Here is a 23,891-nt window from a genome sequence, read left to right on the forward strand (position 1 = left end):
ACACAAAGTGTGCGCAAAGTAGAAAGAGAGAATTTCTCCTCTAATCATTTTCAGTTATAGGAATCTTATATATAATTTGTAATGATAGTAGGTAAAATGTTTTCAGACAGAAGGACGATTTTCAAGTTGACAGTGTCCCCTTAAGTTCTCAGCTAATTTCTCCAATGAATGTAGTTTTTTCTCCATTTCTGTATCCACGTCATGGAAAAGGACAAAAAACATCACTAAACAATATCTGAGAGTTTGGTAGCGTAATGTCTTAATGATAATGCAAACAACATGATGTTGTTCTCATGGAGATTTCATACTGGCTCAGTCATTACTTGGAATAAATGAACCCACAGTGTCTTATAGCACAGCTCCTCAGGGGAAAAATAGTGCTATCGGAGCCAGGCTGAGTAAAGTTCCACACTGTGTCAACCCTTGGCAACTTGTTGCATTAGTCCCTAGGAAAGAACTCCCCTAATGAAACATGACAAAGGTCATGCACTGTCATTTGGTTGATACTCTAAATGCAGTGAATGCAATCCTCTTATTATAGCAGCGCCTAGTAGTACCACCACAGACACATTTCTATTTCCATTACAAATTCTATTTTTGAGGGTTTTTAATTGAAATGTGGTCATTTTTGTTTAACTGCTTGTGACTGCTGCTTTCTACAGTAGGGCGAGTTTTGCTATTTCAATGGTGCTGCCCCACCTACTGGAAATATCTGTCCCCTGCTACCTTTCCTCCATGTCAGCGGATTTAAAAATTCATATTGAAACCTTCCTGTTTTCTCTAGTTTATGACTAACTTGCCCTTTAAAGCTTTTTGTGACTTGTATGAAGGATACCATGTAAAAAATAAATTTTCCTTGTATGCCAATGTTTATCAGCAATACAGTATTCTGTATGATGGGTCCTACTGATATCATCCAATGGACCTTTCGGTGCTAATATATCGTCAATGCATTGGTACAAAACCATCAACAAGATGTGAATGGAGGCACTGAGTCAATGAACATTACATAGAAATTGCCATTCCAGATCAGTCGTCCATCTAGTCCAGGATTCTGTCTCTTGCAGAGGCCAGTACCAGATTCTTCAGAAGAGAGTGTGTAAGAAACCCCTCACTGGACAAATTATGAAATAACCAATTTTTTTCCTGAGTTAGGCAATCTAAAATCAAACTTCTAATATAAACCTGGTTCTGAATCTGGTTGTGGTTGCAGTCAATACCAGAGATTCTATCAGAAATATAAGTCAGGACTGTGTCACGGTCACAATCACAGAATCAGAGAAGAGTAGGACTGGAAGGGACCTCAAGTGGTCATCTAGTCCAGTCCCCTGCACCCAAGGCAAGACTATGTAATAACTAGCCAATTCCTGACAGGTGTTTGTCTAACTTGTTATTAAAAACCTCCAATGACAGAGAATCCACAACCTCTGTAGGCAATTTGTTCCAGTGCTTATCTACCCTAACAGTTAGGAAGTTTTTCCTAATGTCCAACCTAAACCTCCCTTGCTGCAATTTAAGCTCATTGCTTCTTGTCCTATCCTCAGAGAGCAAGGGGGATAATTTTTCTGCTTCCTCCTTGTAACAAATTTTTATGTACTTGAAAACTCTTATTATGTCCCTCCTTAGTCTTCTCTTCTCCAGACTAAACAAACCTAATTTTTTCAGTCTTTCCTGATGGTCTAAAAAGACATGAGCTTTCAATCATTTTTGTTGCTCTCCTCTGGACTTTCTCCAGTATGTCCACAACTTTCCTGAAATGTGGCACCCAGAACTGGACACAATACTCCAGTAGAGGCCTTATCAGTGCAGAGTAGAGTGGAAGAATTTACTTATCGTGTCTTGCTTGCAACACTCCTGCTAATACATCCCAGAATGATATTTGCTTTTTTTGCAACAGTGTTTCACTGCTGACTCATATTTGGCTTGCCATCCACAATTACCTCTAGAGCCCTTTCTGCAGTACTCCTTCCTAGGCAGTCATTTCCCATTTTGTATGTGCAACTGATTGTTCCTTCCTAAGTAGAGTACTTTGCATTTTTTCTTATTGAATTTCATCCTATTTACTTCTGACCATTTCTTCAGTTTGTCCAGATCATTTAAAATTTTGATCCTATCCTTCAAAGCACTTGCAACCCTTCCCAGCTTGCTATTGTTTGCAAATTTTATAAGTGTACTCTTTATGCCATTATCTAAATCAATGATGAAGATACTGAATAGAACTGCAAAAATAACAGGAGTACTTGTGGCACCTTAGAGACTAACAAATTTATTAGAGCATAAGCTTTCGTGGGCTACAACCCACTTCTTCGGATGCATATCATATGTAGCCCACGAAAGCTTATGCTCTAATAAATTTGTTAGTCTCTAAGGTGCCACAAGTACTCCTGTTATTTTTGCGGATACAGACTAACACGGCTGCTACTCTGAAACCTGAATAGAACTGGACCCAGGACCGATCCCTGCAGGACCTCACCCGATATGCCCTTCCAGCTTGACTGTGAACCACTGATTTACATTCTGGGAATGGTTTGTCAACCATTAATGCACCCACCTAATAGTATCTCCATCCCGGCTGCATTTCCCTGATTTGTTTATGAGACGGTCATGCGAGACAGTATCAAAAGCCTCACTAAAGTCAAGATATAACATCTACTGCTTCCCCCCATTCACAAAGTTTGTTACCCTGTCAAAAGAAAGCTATTAGGTTGGTTTGACATGTTTTTCTTCACAAATCCATGCTGACTGTTACTTATCACCTTATTATCTTCTAGATGTTTGCAAACTGATTACTTAATTATTTGCTCCATTATCTTTCCAGGTACTGAAGTTAAGATGACTGGTCTGTAATTTCCCCCGTTGTCCTTATTTCCCTTTTTATAGATTGGCACTATATTTGCCCTCTTCCAGTCCTCTGGAATCTCTCCTGTCGTCCATGAGCTTTCAAAGATAATCGCTAATGGCTCAGATATCTCCTCAGTCAGATCCTTGAGTATTCTAGGATGTATTTCATCAGGCCCTGGTCACGTAACAACATCTAACTTGTCCTTTTCCTATTTTAGCCCTCAAATTCTACCTCATTTTCCCTGGCATTCACTATGTTTGACTTCCAATCGCTACTATACTTTTTGGTGAAAACTGAAACAAAAAAAAAGTCATTCAACACTTCTGCCATTTCTACATTTTCCGTTATTGTCTGTTCCCCCTCAGTGAGTAATGGGCCTACCCTGTCCTTGGTCTTCCTCTTGTTTCTAATGTATTTGTAGAATGTTTTCTTGTTATCCCTTAGGTCTACAGCTAGTTTGAACTTGTTTGGTGCCCTGGCCTTTCTAATTTTGTCCCTACATACCTGTGTTATTTGTTTATATTCATCCTTTGTAATTTGACCTAGTTGCCACTTTTTGTAGGACTCTTTTTTGAGTTTCAGATCATTGAAGATCTCCTGGCTAAGCCAGGGTGGTCTCTTGCCAGACTTCCTATCTTTCCTACACAGTGGGATAGTTTGCTCATGTGCCCTTTATAATGTCTCTTTGAAAAACTGCCAACTCTCTCAGACTATTTTTCCCTTTAGAATTGTTTCCCATGGGATCTTACCTACCAACTCGCTGAGTTTGCTCAAGTCTGCCTTTTTGAAATCCATTATCTTTATTGTGCTGTTTTCCCTCCTACCATTCCTTAGAATCATTAACTCTATCATTTCATGATCACTTTCACCCAAGCTGCCTTCCACTTTCAAATTCTCAACCAGTTTCTCTCTATTTGTCAAAATAAAATCTAGAACAGCCTCTCCCCTAGCTGCTTTCTCCACCTTTTGAAATAAAAAAATGTCTTCGATGCATTCCAAGAACTTGTTGGATAATCTGTGCCCTGCTGTGTTATTTTCCCAACCGATGTCTAGGTAGCTGAAGTCCCCCATCACCACCAAGTCCTGTGCTTTGGAAGATTTTGTTAATTGTTTAAAAAAAGCTTCATCCAGCTTCTGCCTGGTTAGGCGGTCTGTAGTAGATCCCTACCATGACATTACCCTTGTTTTTTACCCCTTTTATCCTTACCCAGAAACTTTCAACAAGTCTGTCTCCTATTTCCATCTCAACCTCAGTTCAAATGCATACATCTTTGATATACAAGGCAACACCTCCTTCCTTTTCCCCTGCCTGTCCTTCCTGAGCAAGCTGTACCCTTCTATAACAATATTCCTGTCATGTGTATTATCCCACCAACTCTCTGTGAAGCAACTGTCATAGTCGTGTTTATTCACTAGCATTTCTAGTTCTTCTTGTTTATTCCCCATTCTTCTTGCATTAGATTATAGATATCTAAAACGCTGATTTGATTTCCCCTCTATGTTTCCTCTTGTCTCTCCCTTATCCCTGCTATAATGGCCCATGCTCCCCCTAGATTCCGACCCTTCTCCCAGGTCTCCATAGTCCATATACTCTTAACTTCCAGGTTAGCTCACAGCAACTCATAACTAGGAATGAATCACATGTATTTTAAAAGCTTCAGATGGTACAAAATGCAGCAGCCTGTCCACTTAACACAGATCACTAGCTTTCCTTTCTGCACTAGCTCCCTGATTAAGTTGAATACAAAGCCTCTGTCCTAATACTCAAAGCCCTGGACCATAATTTCCTCTAACAGCTATATTCTACCGGTTATCTTGAAACTGTTGATCAACAGGGGAGACAACTCAGAGGTGGACAGAACATTCACAGGAGCTTGACCTATGGAACTCACTCCCATAAGACAAGCAGGACCACAACCTCACTGACATCAGAACTAGATAGAAAACTCATTTCTTTTACTAGATTTTCTTCAATAAGATCTTCCTCACCTCACAGCCAGCCACAAACTACTAATCCAGTTATTCATAGACTAGATATGACACAATCAGATGAATGGCAAGTTTTTCCATTCTACCCTGCCGATGTGCCTCAACCCTGATCTGGGAAGATCAAGACAGAAATATGGCAATCCAGGACCCAAGGTAAAACTCAGGAGAGTTCTCCCATTACTCTGCATCTCCATGGAGTGGCAGCAGGCTCCAATCTAATGAATGAGCAGTGCATTTCTCTAGTTGGAGCAATTGTTTCAGGCTGTCTTCTGACTCAAAATGGATATCAAGTACTCTCTGGTCACATTTTCAAGTTTTTCTTTACATCCATGAAGGCCAGAAAAAAATTAAAGTTGAGATTCTTATGTCATCACAGGCCTTCAGGGGCTGGGGACCTAGGCATAAGCCTCTAGCTTAATCTGGTCTGGAGGGACCACTTCAGAAATTATGGAAAAATTATAAAAAGAATGCACATTTTTCTGACCTAAACACCAGGGATTCTAACTTCCTGGCATTACTCAATGACTAGAACATATTCTCAGCAAAGGATGGAGACACATATATATAGGAAACAAAGCAGAAACATACCTTTTATTGCACCCACAATATTTTGGTCTAGTCCTTTTCGGTTGTCATTGAGTCCTCTTTTCCTCTTGCCATTGGGTAAAGAGTTAGCCAAGGTCTTGTCATCAAAAAATGCACACACCAGCTTTCTAAACAGCAGGCTTCCTGAGCGAGTATAGTTTGACAATATAGAGTCCAGCTGAGATTTGGGCATAAAGACATCAAAGCCTTCAGCAAGTTGCACTTCTGGCTACCAAAGGAAAACAAATATTTTAATTAAAATAGTGTTCACACACGTTGTTTTACATTGTCACTTAGTGATCACATCCATCACATCACTTCATTGTCACTTAGTGATCACATCCATGAAGCTTATCCAGGGGTTATGATAAAAAACGGTTACTCACCTTCTCGTAACTATTGTCCTTCAAGATGTGTTGCTTATATCCATTCCAATCAGGTGTGTGCGCGCCGTGTGCACAGTCATAGGAAAGTTTTTCCCCTAGCAGCACCCGTTGGGTTGGCTGTGGAGCCCCCTAGAGTGGTGCCTTCATGGCATTCAATATATGACTCGGCGCCTCCTCAGTTCCTTCTTGCCGGTTACTCAGACAGAGGGGAAGGCGGGTGGGTTTGGAATGGAGATGAGCAACACATCCCGAAGAACAGTTACGAGAAGGTGAGTAACCGTTTTTTCTTCAAGTGATTGCTCATATCAATTCCAATTAGGTGACTAGGCGGTGGGGTCGGAGTTATGGAATCGCAGATTGAAGCACCACTCTGACAAAAGCTGCAGCATCTCTGGCATGCTGGACGATGGCATAATGAGAGGTACCATATGTACCGAGGACCAAATTGCTGCCCTGCAGATTTCTTGGATCAGGACCTGGGCCAGGAATGCCACCGACGAGGCCTGTGTCCTTGGGGGACTGTGCCGTAAGTGCCTGGGCTAGTGTCTTGGCGAGCTCATAGCACGTGCGGATCCAGGACGTGATCCAGGAAGATATTCTTTGAGATGAGACTGGTAGGCCTTTCATGCAGTCAGCACCCGCTATGAACAACTGGTTCGATTTACTGAATGGCTTGGTGCATTCAATATAGAAGGCTAACGCTTGCCAAACATCCAAGGAGTGCAGCTTCTGCTCACGGCTCCTGATATGAGGCTTCAGATAAAAAACAGGCAAGAATATGTCTTGGCTGGTATGGAAATGTGATACCACCTTAGGCAGAAAGGCCAGGTGAGGTCTGAGCTGCACCATGTTCTTGTGGAAAACTGTATAAGGTGGGTTGGAGGTAAGGGCCTTAACTCAGACACTCTTCTTGCTGATGTGATGGCAATTAGGAAGGCTACCTTCCACGATAGGTAGAGAAGGGAGCATGTCGCCAGTGGCTTGAATGGGGACCCCATTAATTTGGAGAGGACCAAATTAGACAGCAGGAACAGGCTGTCTAATCTGGGGATGTAGCTGATCCAGAGCCCAGACCCTTGAGGAACCGTCCAACCATTGGGTTGGCGAAGACGGCGCGTCCAGAGGCTCCGGGGTGGAAAGCCGAGATAGCCACTAGGTGTACCTTTACAGATGACACTCCCAGGCCTTGCTGTTTCAGGTGCAGAACATACTCCAGAATAAGAGGTAATGGCATCTGAAGTGGGGGCGTATGACGCTGGTCACACCAGCAAGTGAACCTCTTCCACTTCACCTGATATGTGGCCCTCATGGAGGGCTTTCTGCTGCCGAGTAAGACCTCCCTTACCTGCACCAAGCACAGGAGCCCCATAGGGTTCAGCCATGAAGCTTCCAGGCCATGAGGTGGAGGGACCGGTGGTCTGGGTGATGAAGATGACCATGGTCCTGAGTGGTCAAGTCGGGGAGGAGCAGCAACGTGACCGGAGTGTCGACTTACAGATCCAGAAGCGTGGTGTACCAGTGTTGTTGAGGCCATGCTGGCGCCACCAGAATGATCTCTGCCCCGTCTCTGCGGACCTTGAGCAGGACCTTGTGCACGATACTGATCGGGGGAAAGGCGTAGAGCAGACGGCCTCCCCAGGGTAGCAGGAACGTGTCTGCCATTGAGCCCGGGCTGCTTTTCTGAAAGGAGAAAAACACTGGGCACTTCCTGTTGCTCCGAGTGGCAAATAGGTTGTCCTGGGGAAACCCCCACCTCAGAAAGATGGAGTGAAATCCAGCTGGATGGACCACGCGTGGCTGTGGAAGGACCAGCTGAGGTGGTCCGCCAGTACGTTCTGGGCTCCTGGCAGATATAAAGCTTCCAGGTGAATGGAGTGGGCTATACAGAATTCCCAGAGTCTGAGAGCCTCCTGACAGAGGGGTGAGGACCAGGTTCCACCCTGCTTGTTGATGTAAAACATTGCAGTGGTGTTGTCCGTCATGACTGCCACGTGGCTGGCCTTGAAGACGAGACTGAAAGGTCTGGCATGCGAATCACACTGCTCTGAGCTCCGTGATATTGATATGGACAGAGAGCTCGTCCTGTTACCAGAGGCCCTGCATTCGGAGATATCCCAGATGTACGTCCCAACCTAGAGCTGATGCGTCTGTAACTAGAGACAAGGACAGCTGAGGGCTGCTGAAGGGGACTCCTTTACAGACTATTCGAGTCGAGCCACCACTGGAGTGACTCTAGCACCGGCTGTGGCACCATGACCACTAGTCCCAGGCTGTCGTGCCCTGAGCAGTATGTTGAAGCGAGCCATGTCTGGAGAGATCTGAGTCTCAGCCTGGTATGTCGGGCCACGTACATGCAGGCTGCCATGTTACCGAGAAGACTGAGGCAATTCCTTGCTGTAGTGGTCGGTACTCTCTCATGCATCGAATGACGCTTGCCGTGGTTTGGAATTGGGACTCCAGCTGGCTTGCTCTTGCCTGGACCGAGTCCGACACTGCTCTGATCACCTTGTCTCCGACCCAAAGGATCGAGTTTGATTTGTTCACATTGAGGAGGAGACCCGGTCTCTTGAACGTGGATGGGGCCAGACAGACTGCGACTCCACCTGTTCTCTGGTGTGCCCCCTGAGCAGCCAATCTTCGAGGTAAGGGTATATCTGCACCTGCCTCCTTCAGAGGAAGGCTGCTACCACTGACATGCACTTGGTGAACACTCGTGGGGTTGTTGACAGGCCGAAGGGAAGGACCGTGAACTGACAACGTTTTTGGTCAATCGTGAACCTTAAAAAGTATCTGTGAGTAGGGTGAATCGCTATGTGAAAGTACACGTCTTGCATGTCGAGGGCGGTGAACCAGTCTCCCAGATCCAGAGAAGGGATAATTGTACTGAGGAAAACAATGCAGAACTTCAACTTTACCATGAACTTGTTGAGTCCTTGCAGGTCTAGAATGAATCTGAGACCCCCTTTGGCTTTGGGGATTAGGAAGTAGCGGGAATAGAATCCTTTGCCCCTGAGCTCCTCAGGAACCTCCTCCACCGCTCCTATGGCAAGGAGCGCCTGCACCTCCTGGATAAGGAGTTGCTCATGAGAAGGATCCCTGAAGAGGGATGGGGGGGGAACTGGATCCTGCTGCGCCGATGCGGGTTGCGGTCTAAGTGCTGCCTCCATAAGGAGCTGTTTCAATCTAAAGTCCCGCTCCTTCTTGGTTTGGGGGTGAAAGCCCTTACAAATCCTGCCCTGTTCTCACTGATGTGCTTCCCCCAGACACTTTAAACAAGCGTCATGAGGGTCGCCCATTGGCATGGGCTTGTTTCAGGCCTTGCAGGGCTCGAACCCCTGGGACTTAGGCATGTAAGTCCCCCAAAGAGAACACAGTCGGGGTGGAGGGTAAACTCCCCAGCCCAACAGCTAACTACTAACTAGAACTACAATAACTAAGAACTAACTAAGAACTAAACAACTACAAAATACAGTCTGAAAGAGAAGCTAGGGAAACAGAGAGAGCTTGCAAAGCAGTTCTAACGACCGTCACTGGCGGTAAGAAGGAACCGAGGAGGCACCGGGTCGGCAGGGTCATATATTGAGCGCCATGAAGGTTCCACTCCCGGGGGTTCCACAGCCAACCCGACAGGTGCTGCTAGGGGAAAAGCTTTCTGACGACTGTGCACACGGTGCACACACACCTAATTGGAATCTATATGAGCAATCACTCGAAGAACAGTTTATTTGACTGAAATAAAAGTAACCAGTGAATGAGCACATTAAAAGGCAAGTCAAATAATTATACAGATTGTCATCTTTATGTACCATTGCAGCTACTCAACACTTACTATGCTACTTCTTTGTACACAGCAAAAAACTAAACAAAACAAAAACCCAAAGGGCGAGGATACCTTGCAATATGCAATTACCCAGAAGGTCACCACCAGAACAATTTCATTTGGACAAGGCCAAATAGCCTTTTAAAATAGTGTTTATATGACCCTTTAGTGGATCTGATTCACTCCCATGAGCACAGGGAGTACAATCTGCATCTTTCTGCACTAATGGAGCAGTTCACCCATAGGGCACCCAGGGAAGACAGGTGGTTGTACGGCAACCATCTTCCAGTAGGGTACTGGCTTTAAGTTCTATTCAAAGCTCCACAGGAAGTCAAGTCAAGTCAGTAGGACCTCGCAATGCAAGGACAACTCGTGTGTGTGAAAGATGGCAGAAACTGAGTAAATGATTGCTCCCAAATCCTGTGTTGGCTTGTGAATCACAATCTTTCTTGTTATCATGTATCATGAGTGCATCCTTAGGATATGATGACATTAAATTGACAGCTTATTATAGCAAAAAAATTGTGGTAAATCATATACTAAATGACACCGTCAGAAGAAAAGGGGGAAAATATCACTGCCTTGTATTTCCTACACAGCTAGACTCTCTTATTAAGCACTTTTAGGTCCAACATTTTCCAAAGGTCTCTGAGAGGGTCCCCACCTCACAATACACACTGGGCATGAACAATGTATATTTTTGTGCAATTACACATTTTTGGCAGGTTTGCTCAAGCAACATTTTGTTTTTGTTTTATTAATGCAAACATCCACCTGCAAATACGATGGATATGTTTTCAAAGACGCATACACAGGCATAAGTGGTAGCGTGTACAGCGCTATGCTGCAGGAGAGCTTCTCTCACCAACATAGCTACTGCTGCTTGTTGGGGGGTGGTTTAATTACGTTGACGAGAGAGTACTCTCCCAACGGCATAGAACGGCTACAGAAGAGATCTTACAGCAGCGCAGCTGCATCGGTACAGCTATGCCGCTGTAAGCTTTCTAGTGTAGACACGGCCTTAGAAATCTAAGGCCGTGTCTACACTTACAAGCTTACAGCAGCACAGCTGTACCGCTGTAAGAGCACTCGTGTAGCCGCATTATGCCGATGGGAGAGAGCTCTCCTGTCGACATAATAAAACCAGCTCAACAATCAGCAGTAGCTATAGCACTGTGCACACAAGCGCTTATGCCAGCAGAACTTATGTCGCTCAGGGGGGTGATTTTTTTCAAACCCAGGAGTGACAAAAGTTTTGCCAACGTAAGTGCTAGTGTAGATGTGGTCTAATAAGATCCCAGTGTTGCAAGGAGGAAATGCCATAAACAAATCTAATTAATACTGCTGTGAATTACTGGTGAAAAACACCTATGCATCGGGGAGGTCGGAGGGGGAGAACAGAGTCAATGTAATGTTAGTTTAGGTTTTTCTAAATAAATTAATCAATTTGTACCTCAGCCACATAAATTGAAGGTAAAATGCTGATTTATGACTGCATTCCTTTAGTAGCAAATTATTCTTCAATCAAAGGCAATCAGTACTTAATTGAGCTTTCATGGACAACTTTGAATGTGATTTATCAAATGGAATAGCTCTTGTTGGCAGATAATAATTAGATATAATTAAATATAAAGAACCAGTGGGTAACTATTCATGTACAGTGTAACAAATTATCTGCATTAATAGTAAAGCAAAGACAAGAAAGTTTAACTATCGTTATATTTTAAAAGGGCTAATCAGGTTCATGGGCCAGATTCTGAGCTCTGATCCACTGATGTGACTCCTGGGTACCTCAACTGAAACCTTAACATTGGTTTCAATGAAGTTATCCTTGATTTACAACTGAAGTGGAATGGGGATCGCTTTCTAAGCAAAGATGTAGTGAAAATAATATTGGCATTGGTTAGTAATTTTATAAATCAGTACATACAAGGCGCAATTTGTACAATTTTCCAATGAGAGTATTTATTTACTGTACTATCAAAACTCCCTTTCAGTTTTCCTAGGCGCTCAGACACAATGGTTGTAAGTGCAATAGAAATGCCTATAAATAAATAGAAGGAAAAGATAAAACAATGTCCTCATTCATTCTTTTTAAAAAGTGATATTATTTAATACATTCAAAATGTTTAGAGATTTCATTTTATTTCCACTGGTAAATATATCCACTCCCAAACCTCAACTTTCTTCTTTTGAAAATAAAACCCATATGGTTTAAATAATAATAAAAACATCTTGCTTATTTTCAGAACTGTCCTAAGCTGCTTTGACGGTGGGGAGGGTTCAGATGCTGGAAACATACTGAACCAACAAGTGTGGCAAATAGTGCATGTCAGTTCCAAACAATGGAAGCAATATGAGGCCCAATTTTTAAGCCAAGCTTCCATTTTCAGGGTGCAAAACTGCCATCTACAAGGAACTGCAGCCAGAATGAATCACCACAGAACTAGCGTGAATGAAACGAACCCACAAAACTATGGATGAAATTCCATTGCACACACAAAGCTTCCTGAAAAACTGGAGATCCAACCTAAAAATCAGGCCACAGGCATAGAAGTGTTATAAATGTAAATTGCATATCTGAGGCAGAAGTTATCCAATATCTACTATCGCTTCAAACCTTTCTAACCACAATACTACAACAGAAGAACCTTTGAAAAGCATTGAACTAGTTGCTATATATCATTACACAGACTCTCTTGCATGACACCGTAACCTAATTAGTAGTGTCGCTTGCATCTATATAACTGAATTATCATGACTGCTCTTTTTTATTATTAGTTTGCACTTCTAGAAAGGTACAACATTATCTACAGGATTCTTTTCATTTACGCTCATTGATACAAAATTTAATTATGTTCTTCTAGCTCACTGTACTTAGGAAATTGGAAACTGCCTTCTCAAAATTAAAAATATATTAAAGAAATTAATGATCAGCTTATTCATCAGTGAACTTTTCAGACATCACCCATCTGATCATTAAACAAAGCCAATCAACCACCCCTATGGTCACCAGATAGACACTTCATTAATCAATGCCACCTGCAACCTTCCATACGCTAATAGCTGCTAATTCTAATCCTGCAACTGGATCTGCCTGGGCAGCCTCTTGCACTCATACAGAGCCCCACTGACTTCAACAGCAGGATCAAGGCCTTTACCTGGATACAACAGGGATGAAAGTTAAATACCCCAATCTTGCAAAGATTTACACACATACACCTCTACCTCGATATAACGCTGTCCTCGGGAGCCAAAAAAATCTTACCGCGTTATAGGTGAAACCGCGTTATATCGAACTTGCTTTGATCCGCCGGAGTGCGCAGCCCTGCCCCCCCGGAGCACTGCTTTACCGCATTATATCCGCATTTGTGTTATATCGGGTCGCATTATATCGGGGTAGAGGTGTACTTAAACTTTATTCATGCGAGCAGTCCCTCTGAAGCCAATAGAATTACTCAAGTGTGTAAAATTAAGTAAATAAATACTTTTTTCAGGAGCAAAGCTTAGGTGTGGAATAATTACATTAGTCAAGAAAGGCTAGGGTTATGAATTCCTTAAACAGCTCCTTGCAGGGGCTCCTGGACTTACTTTGGCCCTGGGTAGCATGGCAGATGGGGACAGCAAGTTTATTTTGCAGGGGCAAACAGAGCTCCCGATCCCTATAGAGCATCTACAGAGTGGTTTCTATGGGGTCAGGGAAAGAGAATATAAGGCTTTGGAAGCAGCACTCCCCTTTCATGACTCCAAATCCAAATCCCCACTTTTTTTGTGGTAGAGGAAACAATATAGCCTCAAGTAGACTTCAACATTGATCCCTAAGTTATAGTGCGGTAAAGTTCTCTGGCATTTTATGCAACTGAAATATCAACTTACATCTGAGGAAGATGATTCAAGAATGATACCAAATCCTGAAACATGGGTCTCTGGCTTTGGAGTATGTTCAGCTGCTTGCAGGCTGGATCTTTCAGAGTTTGCTGACAGTTTCTTTTCCTTCTCTACAGTGCTGGGCTTCTTATTCACAGTAATGGGCTCAAGAGTCTTTTGGGGCAATTTTTTCTTTTTATTTCTCTTTCTTGATATTGTTGACTTCTGTGCACAGATCAGGGGAATCGGAGGCTGCTGTCTGTTTTGGGTGCCAACTGAAGGGAAAAAAAGCTGTGAATATATTTATAGAAACACGTACACCACTGCAGGTTAAACGTAGTTATTAACTTGCTGTATTCATCCTCTGGCTAAGCAACACTACTGACAATACAGTTTGTGCATATGAAGCATTTATATTTTCTCACGTTTGCATAATTAACCCTGAATATTGAAAAAAGGACTTGAACAATGATTACAGTTGTGTGAAATCGTATATCCTCTGACATTATCGACGATCTTATGGTCTTTCAACCTCTTTTACTGACATAAATAAGAAAACTCTAGATGCATTAGCAATCATGCTCTTTTCTAAAGAAAATTGGCTCAAAAAGAACATTTAAAAAACTATTTTAGCAAGAATTAGTAAAAAATATTTAACAGTTTAATTTCTACATTCTGGGAAACAGTTACCTGTTTGGTTTTTTTTGAAGCCTAATGGGTCTTATTTTCCACATATATTAATATTTTATATTTATATAGCATCTTTCAAGGACACATAAGTGCTTTACAAATTAAGGCCCTACTCCTGCAATCAGATCTGTCTGGATTGACTTTGTGCAGATGTGAAGGTCCAGCCACATGGATCAGATTTTAGAATCAGGGCTACCTAATCAGTATCAAGCAGCTCAGGGCTTGTCTACACTTGAAACGCTACAGCAGCGCAGCTGCAGCAGCACTTCCGTGTATACACTACTTACCCCAATGGGAGGGGTTCTCCCATCTCATAGACTTTAAGGCCAGAAGGGACCATTGTGATCATCTAGTCTGACCTCCTGCACATCACAGGGCACAGAACCTCACCCACTCTCTCTTGTAATAGACCCAAACTTCTGGCTGACTTTCTGAAGACTTCAAATCATGATTTAACGACTTTAAGTTACAGAGAATCCACCATTTCCTGTAGTTCAAACCAACAAGTGACCCCTGCTGCACACTGCAAAGGAAGGTGAAACCCCCCCAGCATCTCTGCCAATCTGACCTGGGGGGAAAATCCTTCCCAACTCCAAATATAGTGATCAGTTAGACCCCGAGCACGTCGGTGAGACCCACCAGCCACACACCTGGGAAAGAATTCTCTAGAGTAACCCAGAGCCCTCCCCATCTAGTGTCCCATCTGCAGCCACTGGAGATACTTGCTACTAGCAGCCGCAGATGGGCCACATGCCATTGTAGGCAATCTCATACTACCATCCCCTCCATAGACTTATCAAGCTCAGTCTGGAAAGTTCAGTCTGTTTTTTTGCCCCCACTACTTCCCTTGGAAGACTGTCCCAGAACTTCACTCCTCTGATGGTTAGAAACCGTAGTCTAATTTCAAGCCTAAACTTGTTGATGACCAGTTTATATCCATTTGTTCTTGGGCCAACATTGGCCCTTAACAGAAACAACTCCTCTCCCTCCCTGGTGTTTATCCCTCTGATGTCTTTATAGAGAACAATCATGTCTCCTGTCAGCATAGGTAATCCACCTCCCTGAGAGGTGGTAGCTAGGTTGAAAGAAGAATTCTTCCATTGATCTAGCACTGTCTACACTGGGGGTTAGATTAACTTAACTACATCACTCAAGGGTATGGATTTTTCACACTCCATAGCGACTATAGCTGGGTCAAAGTAATTTTTTAATGTAGAACCTTATTTTTTTCCATGGGCAATTGAAAGCCCCATTGAAAATGCTACAGCTTCCAGGGAACAGCAAACTGCCATCCTCTGCAAAGGTTTCTTAATAGGAACCCCATTCATAGTGGTATTTACTTAATGGATTTTGGAGAGGTTTCTGGCAACGATTACAAGGGCTGCAATTTGTACTTTGTCATTTAAATAGGAAGGTGCTTAACTATCAGAATAAATCATTATGCTTTCGTGTACACATTTGTATTTTAGGTGCTAATTCTTTTTTTTTTTTTTTTTTAAATAACAAAAGTGTCAAACAAGTGTCTACATACCACAAACTATAAACTATTTCCCAAAGCTTTTCATCAAGAGGTCCATTAAATTACGAACTTATTTACATTACAGATACACAGCACGGAAAGAGAAACACTCCTATTATCTTGGATTCCAGTTTTCATTGCAGAAGGTCTAGTCCTGCATTTTTTATCCACAAGTCATCCTTACTGATGCAAATAATCCCCCTGAAGTAAATGTAACTACTTGTGTAAAGGGATTTCTCATGTGCGTAGAGGACCCTCACACTCCTTTGAAACCCAAACATATTTACTCACGGTAGCTGACATTACAATACTTGTCTCATCTATCCTTAGCTCATAGTAACATTATTTCAAGTATGATACTGTATGCATACAATCACCTTCTTTGTCCTTTCAACTGCCACCATATTTCAATTAAAAGAACCCCCCCACACACAATTCTAACTTGTGGGGTCCCATGCGGAGCGGATAAAGCACACGACCAATGTGGTTGCAAGCTGAATCTGAATCCTGTTTATTACAAGCTTTCTTTTATAGTCTTTCTCAACATTATATAACACAATTAGGCTATAATCACACATCTACAGATTGGACAAGAAGGAGAATCATGTGTTTATCACATGTATAGCCCCACACCGATTGGTTCAATCGCTCCTTACATAAGGCCATGATTTATTACCTTGTTTACCTCATCTTATATAATCCCTAGACCACCAGGGGGCCTTACATAAGGCCATGATTTATTACCTTGTTTACCTCATCTTATATAATCCCTAGACCACCAGGGGGCCTTACATAAGGCCATGATTTATTACCTTGTTTACCTCATCTTATATAATCCCTAGACCACCAGGGGGCGCCTTTGTCTTACAAGGCCATGAGCCATTGCCAGGCAAGTGTCCCATCGTGACCCTTACCTTCTCATGGAACTTTCCATTAGGTTGGCGTAAGGATGATACATCCCCACACTAACTGAGGGCTGTCATAATTCAGATGACTGCTCCTGTGTTTCCCCCTCATGGTTCACCAAGGGCACCCACTTTCAGACTTCTGGCTTCCCAGCTGTCACCTCTCTTGGGCAGAGACCTGCATTTCTCCTCCTCCTGACCGGGTATTTCCAGGCTCCACGGTTCCCTGCCTACATTGTGAATTCTCCAGCACGACAGATAGCCTAAACAGGCCCACTTTGCCTTCTTCTCAGAGATTATGAACAGCATAATTCCTCAGAGATGGGAAACCCATTTAAATCCCTTCTCCCCATCAGGCAGAGTGGGGAACTGAACCAGGGTCTCCCACATCCCAGATGAATATCCCAAGCACTGAGCTAAAAGTTACAAAGGAGCTGCGGCTCCTCCTCCTTCTCCCTTTGTTCCCAGGCCATGTTATGTGGAGTTAGGTGGCTGCCTAACTTATTCCCATAAGAAATAACTTGGGGTGCCTAAGAGGGGTTCCCATTAGTGGATCACAAGCAGAGAGAGAGGCCTTTCTGCAGCCCAGATTTAGGCGCATATCTCCGTGAGAGAGTTTGGGTTTAGGACACACCCCTATGATTGGCATCTCCCCACTTAGCATGCTGGCTTTTGTGAACTGCAGTCTAAGGTGCCTATCTCTCCCCATTTGTTGTACAGAGAGCCTAGGTGCCTAACTCAGGCTTTGTGGATCAAATTGTTGTTCTAGTGATTTTCTAGGCATCTAAAAGTTAGGCATTGCGACGCTTAGCATAGCAACACCTAAGGCTAGGTCTACACTACAGCGGGGGTCCGACCTAAGATACGCAACTTCAGCTACGTGAATACCGTAGCTGAAGTTGCGTATTTTAGGTCGGTTTACCTAGCGGTGAGGACGCGGGAAAGTCGACCGCTGCCGCGCTGCCGCCGACTCCGCTGCCGCCTCCTGCCGAGGTGGATTTCCGGAGTCGACGGCAGAGCGATCAGGGATCGATTTTACCGCGTCTTCACTAGACGCGGTAAGTCGATCCCCGATAGACCGATTGCTACCCGCCGGATCGGCGGGTAGTGAAGACAAAGCCTAAGTCTCTTTGTGGATCCAAACCTTAGGTGCCTAAGGGCCTTAATGGGCTCCTATGGCACCTAGGCACTTTTGAAAAATTGACCCCAAGAAGCAGAGACTTGAATCCTGGTCTCCCAAGTGAGATTCCTTAACTACTGGACCATTCTTCGTAGTGAAAGCACTCTGGAAATATCCTGACTAAAGATATCAGACACAGATTAAAGGAGTGTGAGAAAGAGAGAGATCATGGTACCTGCTTGAATCTGCATTAACTTTCTCATGGTCTTCAGCTCTTGGAGAATGGCCTGCAAAGTTGACTGGCAATTACAAGTACAACAGTTTGGTCCAACTGATGAACTGACCCCTGGAAGTTCTCCTGAAGAAGAAATGAAATAAAATAATGATACAATCAAAAGAGCTGGACAGGATTTTGAAGCTAGCAATGTACGCTATCGTGAAATTGGACCCAAGGAAAGCACAGCCAATAATTACCAAAACATTCATTTTTGGGAGGAGGGGGCCATTGGGTTTTATCCGGCTACCAGTATATATTGCTTACATACTCGGGGGGACATGATGTTATAGGGGTTGGTGAGGACTGCACAAAAGCGTGAACACAAGGCGCTCTCACAGCAGGGCTCTCTATTGTCAGGCTAGTTCATCTCAGATAACAATAGCTCCAAATCTCATTATAAACATACTCACTTTATCATGCACAAAAAACCCCATCTCCTAGAACAGTCCTACAAAGAATGGGTAGCCCTCTGTGTAATAAAGGTTTATATTATGCATTAAATAAGGGCCTACCAATTCTAAAATTGGATGTTACCTACCCATGTTGCTTTATAACATGAAGAACTCAGAATGAAAATCAGATCCTCTGGTCACAGAATCACAGAAATTACTGATGGGAAAGAACCATCAGCAAGAAAACCTATATAATCTGCTCCATCCTTCTGCCAGTACTGGTTTGTTTCCTACAGCACATTTTCTCATGCTGTGTCCCAGGAGATAATGTTCGCACAACTCCCCTTGGGAGACTATTCAACAATTCAATAGACTGCTTTGTCCAGAATTTCCTACTGATATTTCAGCCTAATTTTCCTTTTCTTAATTTCATTCTTTTACTTCTGGTTCTACCTCCCTGAAAAAACCTTAACTCTTCCTCAGTCTCCAGACTGTTTTCATCTTTCACATACTTGGAGGTCTTGAAAAAGGGTGGCTCCCACAAGCTCAGAGAGCTGGTACCTTCCTCTGCTAGCTGTATTTTGTGCTGCAGAATCTGAAGTTTTTGTTATCAAAGAATTACGTTTCTAGCCTTTAAAGGTGCAAAGAAAACCTTCAAAATACAAATAGAATGTCAACTGCTGCAAAGGTATCAGTCTGAACCTGTAACCAGACATGAACTGCCCCTATTCATTTCAATGGCCGTTAATACTGAAGACTTATTTAAATTGGTAACTATTTTACTGTTTTGCAAAGCACAAAAGAAGAGGGATGATCCTATTATGAAGATCTGAACAACCTAATACAAGTCATTTCATTTTTGTATCACAGGTGTGCGGACCTTTGGAGAGTACATTGTTTATTTTTTCTCCAACCTGACTAGTCGAGTTATCGTGTGCCCTTTAGTTATCATTTAGCAAACTCTAAGGATACGTCTACACTGGATAGCTTACAGTGGTATAGCTGTACTGATGCAGCTGTGCCGCTGTAAGATCTCTCATGTAGCTGCTCTAAGCCGACAGGAAAGACCACTCCTGTTGACATAATTAAACCACCCGCAATGAGCGGCGGTAGCTATGTCAGCAAGAGAAGCTCCCCTGCCGACATACCGCTGTCCACACTGGCACTTATGTCAGTGCAACTTATGATGCTCAGGGGAATGTCTTTTTTTCACACCCCTGAGCGACAAGTTTTGCCAAGTGGAAGTACAGACAAGTAATTAACTCATTTAATCTTCTCTCAGAAGTCCCTCCAGCCTCAATTACTTTTGTTGCTCTTCTCAGAACTCCCTCCTATTTGTTAATAACTTTCCAGTTTCAGCTTGTACCTTCTGGATCAGATCCTCAGCTAGCGTAAACTGGCACAGCTCCACTGGCTTCAATGGAGTCATGCTAATTTATAGTGAATGAGCATCTTCCACATTTCACCCAATCCCTGGAAAACCATGCCTGATGTGGCCCACCATGTTTTACTCCTCTCTTCCTTCACGTCTCTCCTAAGAGTGTCTTCTTCCAAAAGTCCTATAAGCACTAATCCTTCCCACAGAGAAGTATTGGCAAACTAAACAACTGAATCTCCCACTGTCCCACCAAAAAAATCAAAATAAAGACTGAGAATCAAAGATTAATGGAAAATGTAATTCTTCAATCACACTGCTTTGTGTGACATCCCCATAGATCAGACTGGGGGGAAAATAAGTAGTGTTAATTCTCCCAAGAGCCTCCCAGTTTGTGGTACCAAAGTGAAATGTCATTCACAGTAGATTGCACAGAACTTCACAATATGACCCTTCCTCTTCCTTCTTACATATTTTGATTGCCATCGGCAAAGTAATTAAGAATGCTACCATTTAAAATTCTCTCCCTGTTAACACCACATTGAGATGAATGGGGCACCTCACACTTCCGAGACCTGCTGTTTCAGGCGCTCTGTGAATTTAGCAAACACAACTGCACCAGTTACACTTGAGTCATGTTTTATGGTTTTGTTTGCAGTCTTAAAGGTAGCAACTTGCTTTTTCTTTTTTCAAACAAAAAAAGTGATTCCAAAGACCAGGAAGGCAGTCTCAATTAAAAAATAACAAAACTAACAACAAAAAGGGGTTTACTGATCTGGCACAAGCCCAAGTTTGACCCATCCCTCATCCTTCCTTTGTACATTGCCTATTCAGACTTATGCCTGGTTTACACTACCCGGATAGGTCGACGTAAACTGCCTTGCGTCGACCTAGCTGTGGAAGTGTCTTCACTTAAATCTGGCTCCCGCCGACCTAAGTGCCTCTGTACACCAGGGGTCGGCAACCTTTGGGAAGTCGTGTGCCAAGTCTTCATTAATGTAAGGTTTCGCGTGCCAGACTGGCAGCGCGGGTGGCAGACGGAACCCCAGGCTGGAAGCGGGCTGAGCGGGGCCAGCGGCCGGGACCCCGGCTGACAAGGGGCCAGCGGCCGGAACCCCAGACCGGAAGCGGGCTGAGCGGCTCATCCCGCTGCTGGTCTGGGGTTCCGTAATCCAGGCCGGCAGCAGGCTGAGCGGGGCCACTAAAAATCAGCCTGCGTGCCGCCTTTGGCACGCATGCCGCAGGTTGCCAACCCCTGCTGTACACCAATTTAATAACACTACCTTCCTGAGTGGGAGTGTCAAAGTCGATGTAATTAGGTCAATGCAATGTCAGCGCAGACTCTGTGTTACTTATGTCGACTGTTACTGGCTTTCAGGAGCTGTCCCACAATGGCCCACACTGACAATACAATTGATACAAGTGCTCCTAATGAGGAAGCATACCACCGACACAAGGAGCCAACTGTGCACACACACTAGCAATTTATTAACTGCGGTGGCTGTATGCCGACATAAGTTAGGTCGATATAATTCTGTAATGTAGACATGGCCTTAAGGTTCTTTGAGGGGAGGAATGGGACTTTGTCTTCCCAATTGTTCACAATGTGCTTAGCACAGTGTTAGAGCTACACAAACACCACATAAGGAAGGTTTTTATTTTTAGTCTTGTGGCAGATCACTCAGGGTATGCCTACACTTAAATAGCTAGAGTGGCACACAGCCACTGTAGTGCTTTAGGGCTTGTCTACACTTGAAATGCTATAGCAGCACAGCTGAACCGCTGCAGCTGAGCTTCAGTGTAGACACTGCCTATGTCAGTGTAGGTAATCCACCTCCCCGAGAGGTAGTGGCTATGTCGATGGAAGAATTCTTCTGTCATTCTAAAGTGGTCTACATGGGGGCGTCGAGGTAACTATGTCTCTCAGGGGTGTGGATTTTTCACATCCCTAAGACATACCTACGCCTATATAAGTTCCCACTGTAGACCAGCCCTCCTAGTCCCTGAAGAGACTTCCACCAACACCCAATTGAACGACAAAATTTTTATTGTTCACAGGTGCTTAAACCCTCCCCTCCCCCCCAAGACAAAAGTTTTGCCACGGCAAGTGGCAGTGAAAACAGTTCGTTGTCGGTACGAGCGCTCTCCTGTCGACAATGCAAACCCCACTCGTAGGGGGTGGAATTATTTTGTCGGCAAAAGTGCCGACAAACAGCATTTACACTGCCCGACTTTTAGTGACACGGCCGTGTCGCTAGAAGCTGTGTAGTGTAGACAAAGCCCTAATGTCAGTAGGAGATTAGGTTCAAGGCAGCTTCCAAATGTGTACGTGCTTGGTATAAAAATTCAGCAGCAACACCATGGCCCCCTCCTCCCAAAAATGAATGTTTTGGTTATATTATCAACAATAACGAAAAAATCCCAGTCACCCCTCCCTCTGGGCTTCTCGAGGTCATCCTATCTACTCTATCTTCTTTGAACAATAAGCTCCTTGGGACAGGCCCAGTCTTATTTTCTCGCTTGTAAGGCATCCAGCAAATTGCAGGAGCTTAGCAAATAATAAATAATATTTGAAAGAGTAGATATTTTCAGATTTTGCATATTTGTCTCTAGAACATAGAAACTTTGACTAAGCAAATACTGCCAAGTAAATACCTGTTCATCTTTCCTGTTACAAATATAGTACATTCCTAATGAAGGCACAGAGGCCCTGACTGAAAACCAAAGGGTCTGTTTTCCCATTGAGGCATGTGGGATTTACATTATAATTCCCATTAGCATTGATAGAAATTACCCATGTAAATCTACCATATGTATTGTAAATGGGAAAGGAGACCACCAGTATTTCAAATCAAAGCAGACTTCTGCCAACTTCATACATATTCATGAAGAGTTTTTATTTTTCTTCCATCATCTCTCTTCCAATCAGTTACAATAGCGGAGTAAGAAACATCTTGTAGAATGGTCTCAATCATTGTTCCAAGCACTACCTTTATCATTTTTAGAGGACAAAAGCAACTCTTTTCTACTCGTTATAAATCAATTTTTAATTTTAAAAAGAAAGCAGACTTTTTATTTTTATGGAAGAGTCTTTAAAGACCCATCTCCCTCCATTCTGGAGGCAAGCCAGCATGTGAATTTGATAGTGGCTTGTATGACGGAAGAGACACAAATACATCGCTTGGTGGTTCTCTCTGCATAATCAGCAAGTACCCCAGGATGGTTCTCTACAAATGGATCCGCTGACAGTAAATCATGTTGGTGTAACAAAATTACTACACTAACAAATTTATTCTTGAAAAGCACTTAGTACAATTCATCAAAAACAATTTGAGCGTAACCAAAAAGCAATTAAGATGGCACATTGCTGCCAGATCCTCTAAAGAATCAGAGAAATAATAATAAAAAAAAAATCTCAAAAAATAATTTTGGCCCAGATTCTGTAAATACTTCACTTACATGCATGAGTGTTTGCAGGATTGGGATGTTAAGCCAGATCCCTGTACCAGACAGACCTCCATTAAAATCAGTGGGGCACTAAATGAGCACAGGAATCTGCCCATCCTGGTCAGCTTGTAGGATTAGTGCCTTAAGGCCTGACCTAAGCAACGCTCCCACTGGCTTCAGTGGTGCAGAATCAGACCGTTGCTTTGTAATTATCATTATTTCTTTCCTTTGGTTACAATAATCCCTGCACCCCCTTCACCTTCTTCTTCCACGCTTGTCTGTGCTGTCTTCTACACTTGGAACTCCCACCCTATCCCCTTGCGCAGGGCACTCATCCTCCAATCATTCAAATCTCTCCTTAAAAAACAAAACCCTGTGAGGCCCATAAACCCTAAATTACTGTATCTCTAAAATATACTGTCACACTAAAACAAACAAATCCACAAAACCTGAGTTACTGTAACACCATCCTCTGGATCTCCCAATACATGTGAGTCCAATCATTGTCTATACAGGAATATAGTCAATCCAGGAGGACTGAAACCTAAGCTTCTGAGTGCAGGGATAGTACTTTCTCTTGTACAGCATAGGGAATAACAACAGTAATCATTTTTTCATCTGCTACAAATGATGAATACATGCGTGTCCTTATAAGACACACAACAGATATCGTTCTA

General features: G+C 43.2%; 1 protein-coding gene across 1 annotated transcript in view; it reads right to left on the reverse strand.

Moving 5' to 3' along the window:
- Nucleotides 1-23,891, reverse strand: part of BEND7 (BEN domain containing 7) — a 58,291-nt gene that overhangs the window by 21,464 nt on the left and 12,936 nt on the right. The window contains exons 4-6 of the mRNA XM_065413151.1: nucleotides 17,959-18,081; nucleotides 13,499-13,764; nucleotides 5,420-5,645 (exon numbers count right to left, since the gene is read on the reverse strand). Coding sequence (XP_065269223.1) covers nucleotides 5,420-5,645; nucleotides 13,499-13,764; nucleotides 17,959-18,081 — 615 coding nt within the window. The remainder of the gene's footprint in view (nucleotides 1-5,419; nucleotides 5,646-13,498; nucleotides 13,765-17,958; nucleotides 18,082-23,891) is intronic.

Source organism: Emys orbicularis, chromosome 1, assembly GCF_028017835.1.
Source record: "Emys orbicularis isolate rEmyOrb1 chromosome 1, rEmyOrb1.hap1, whole genome shotgun sequence".
NCBI lineage: Eukaryota > Metazoa > Chordata > Testudines > Emydidae > Emys > Emys orbicularis.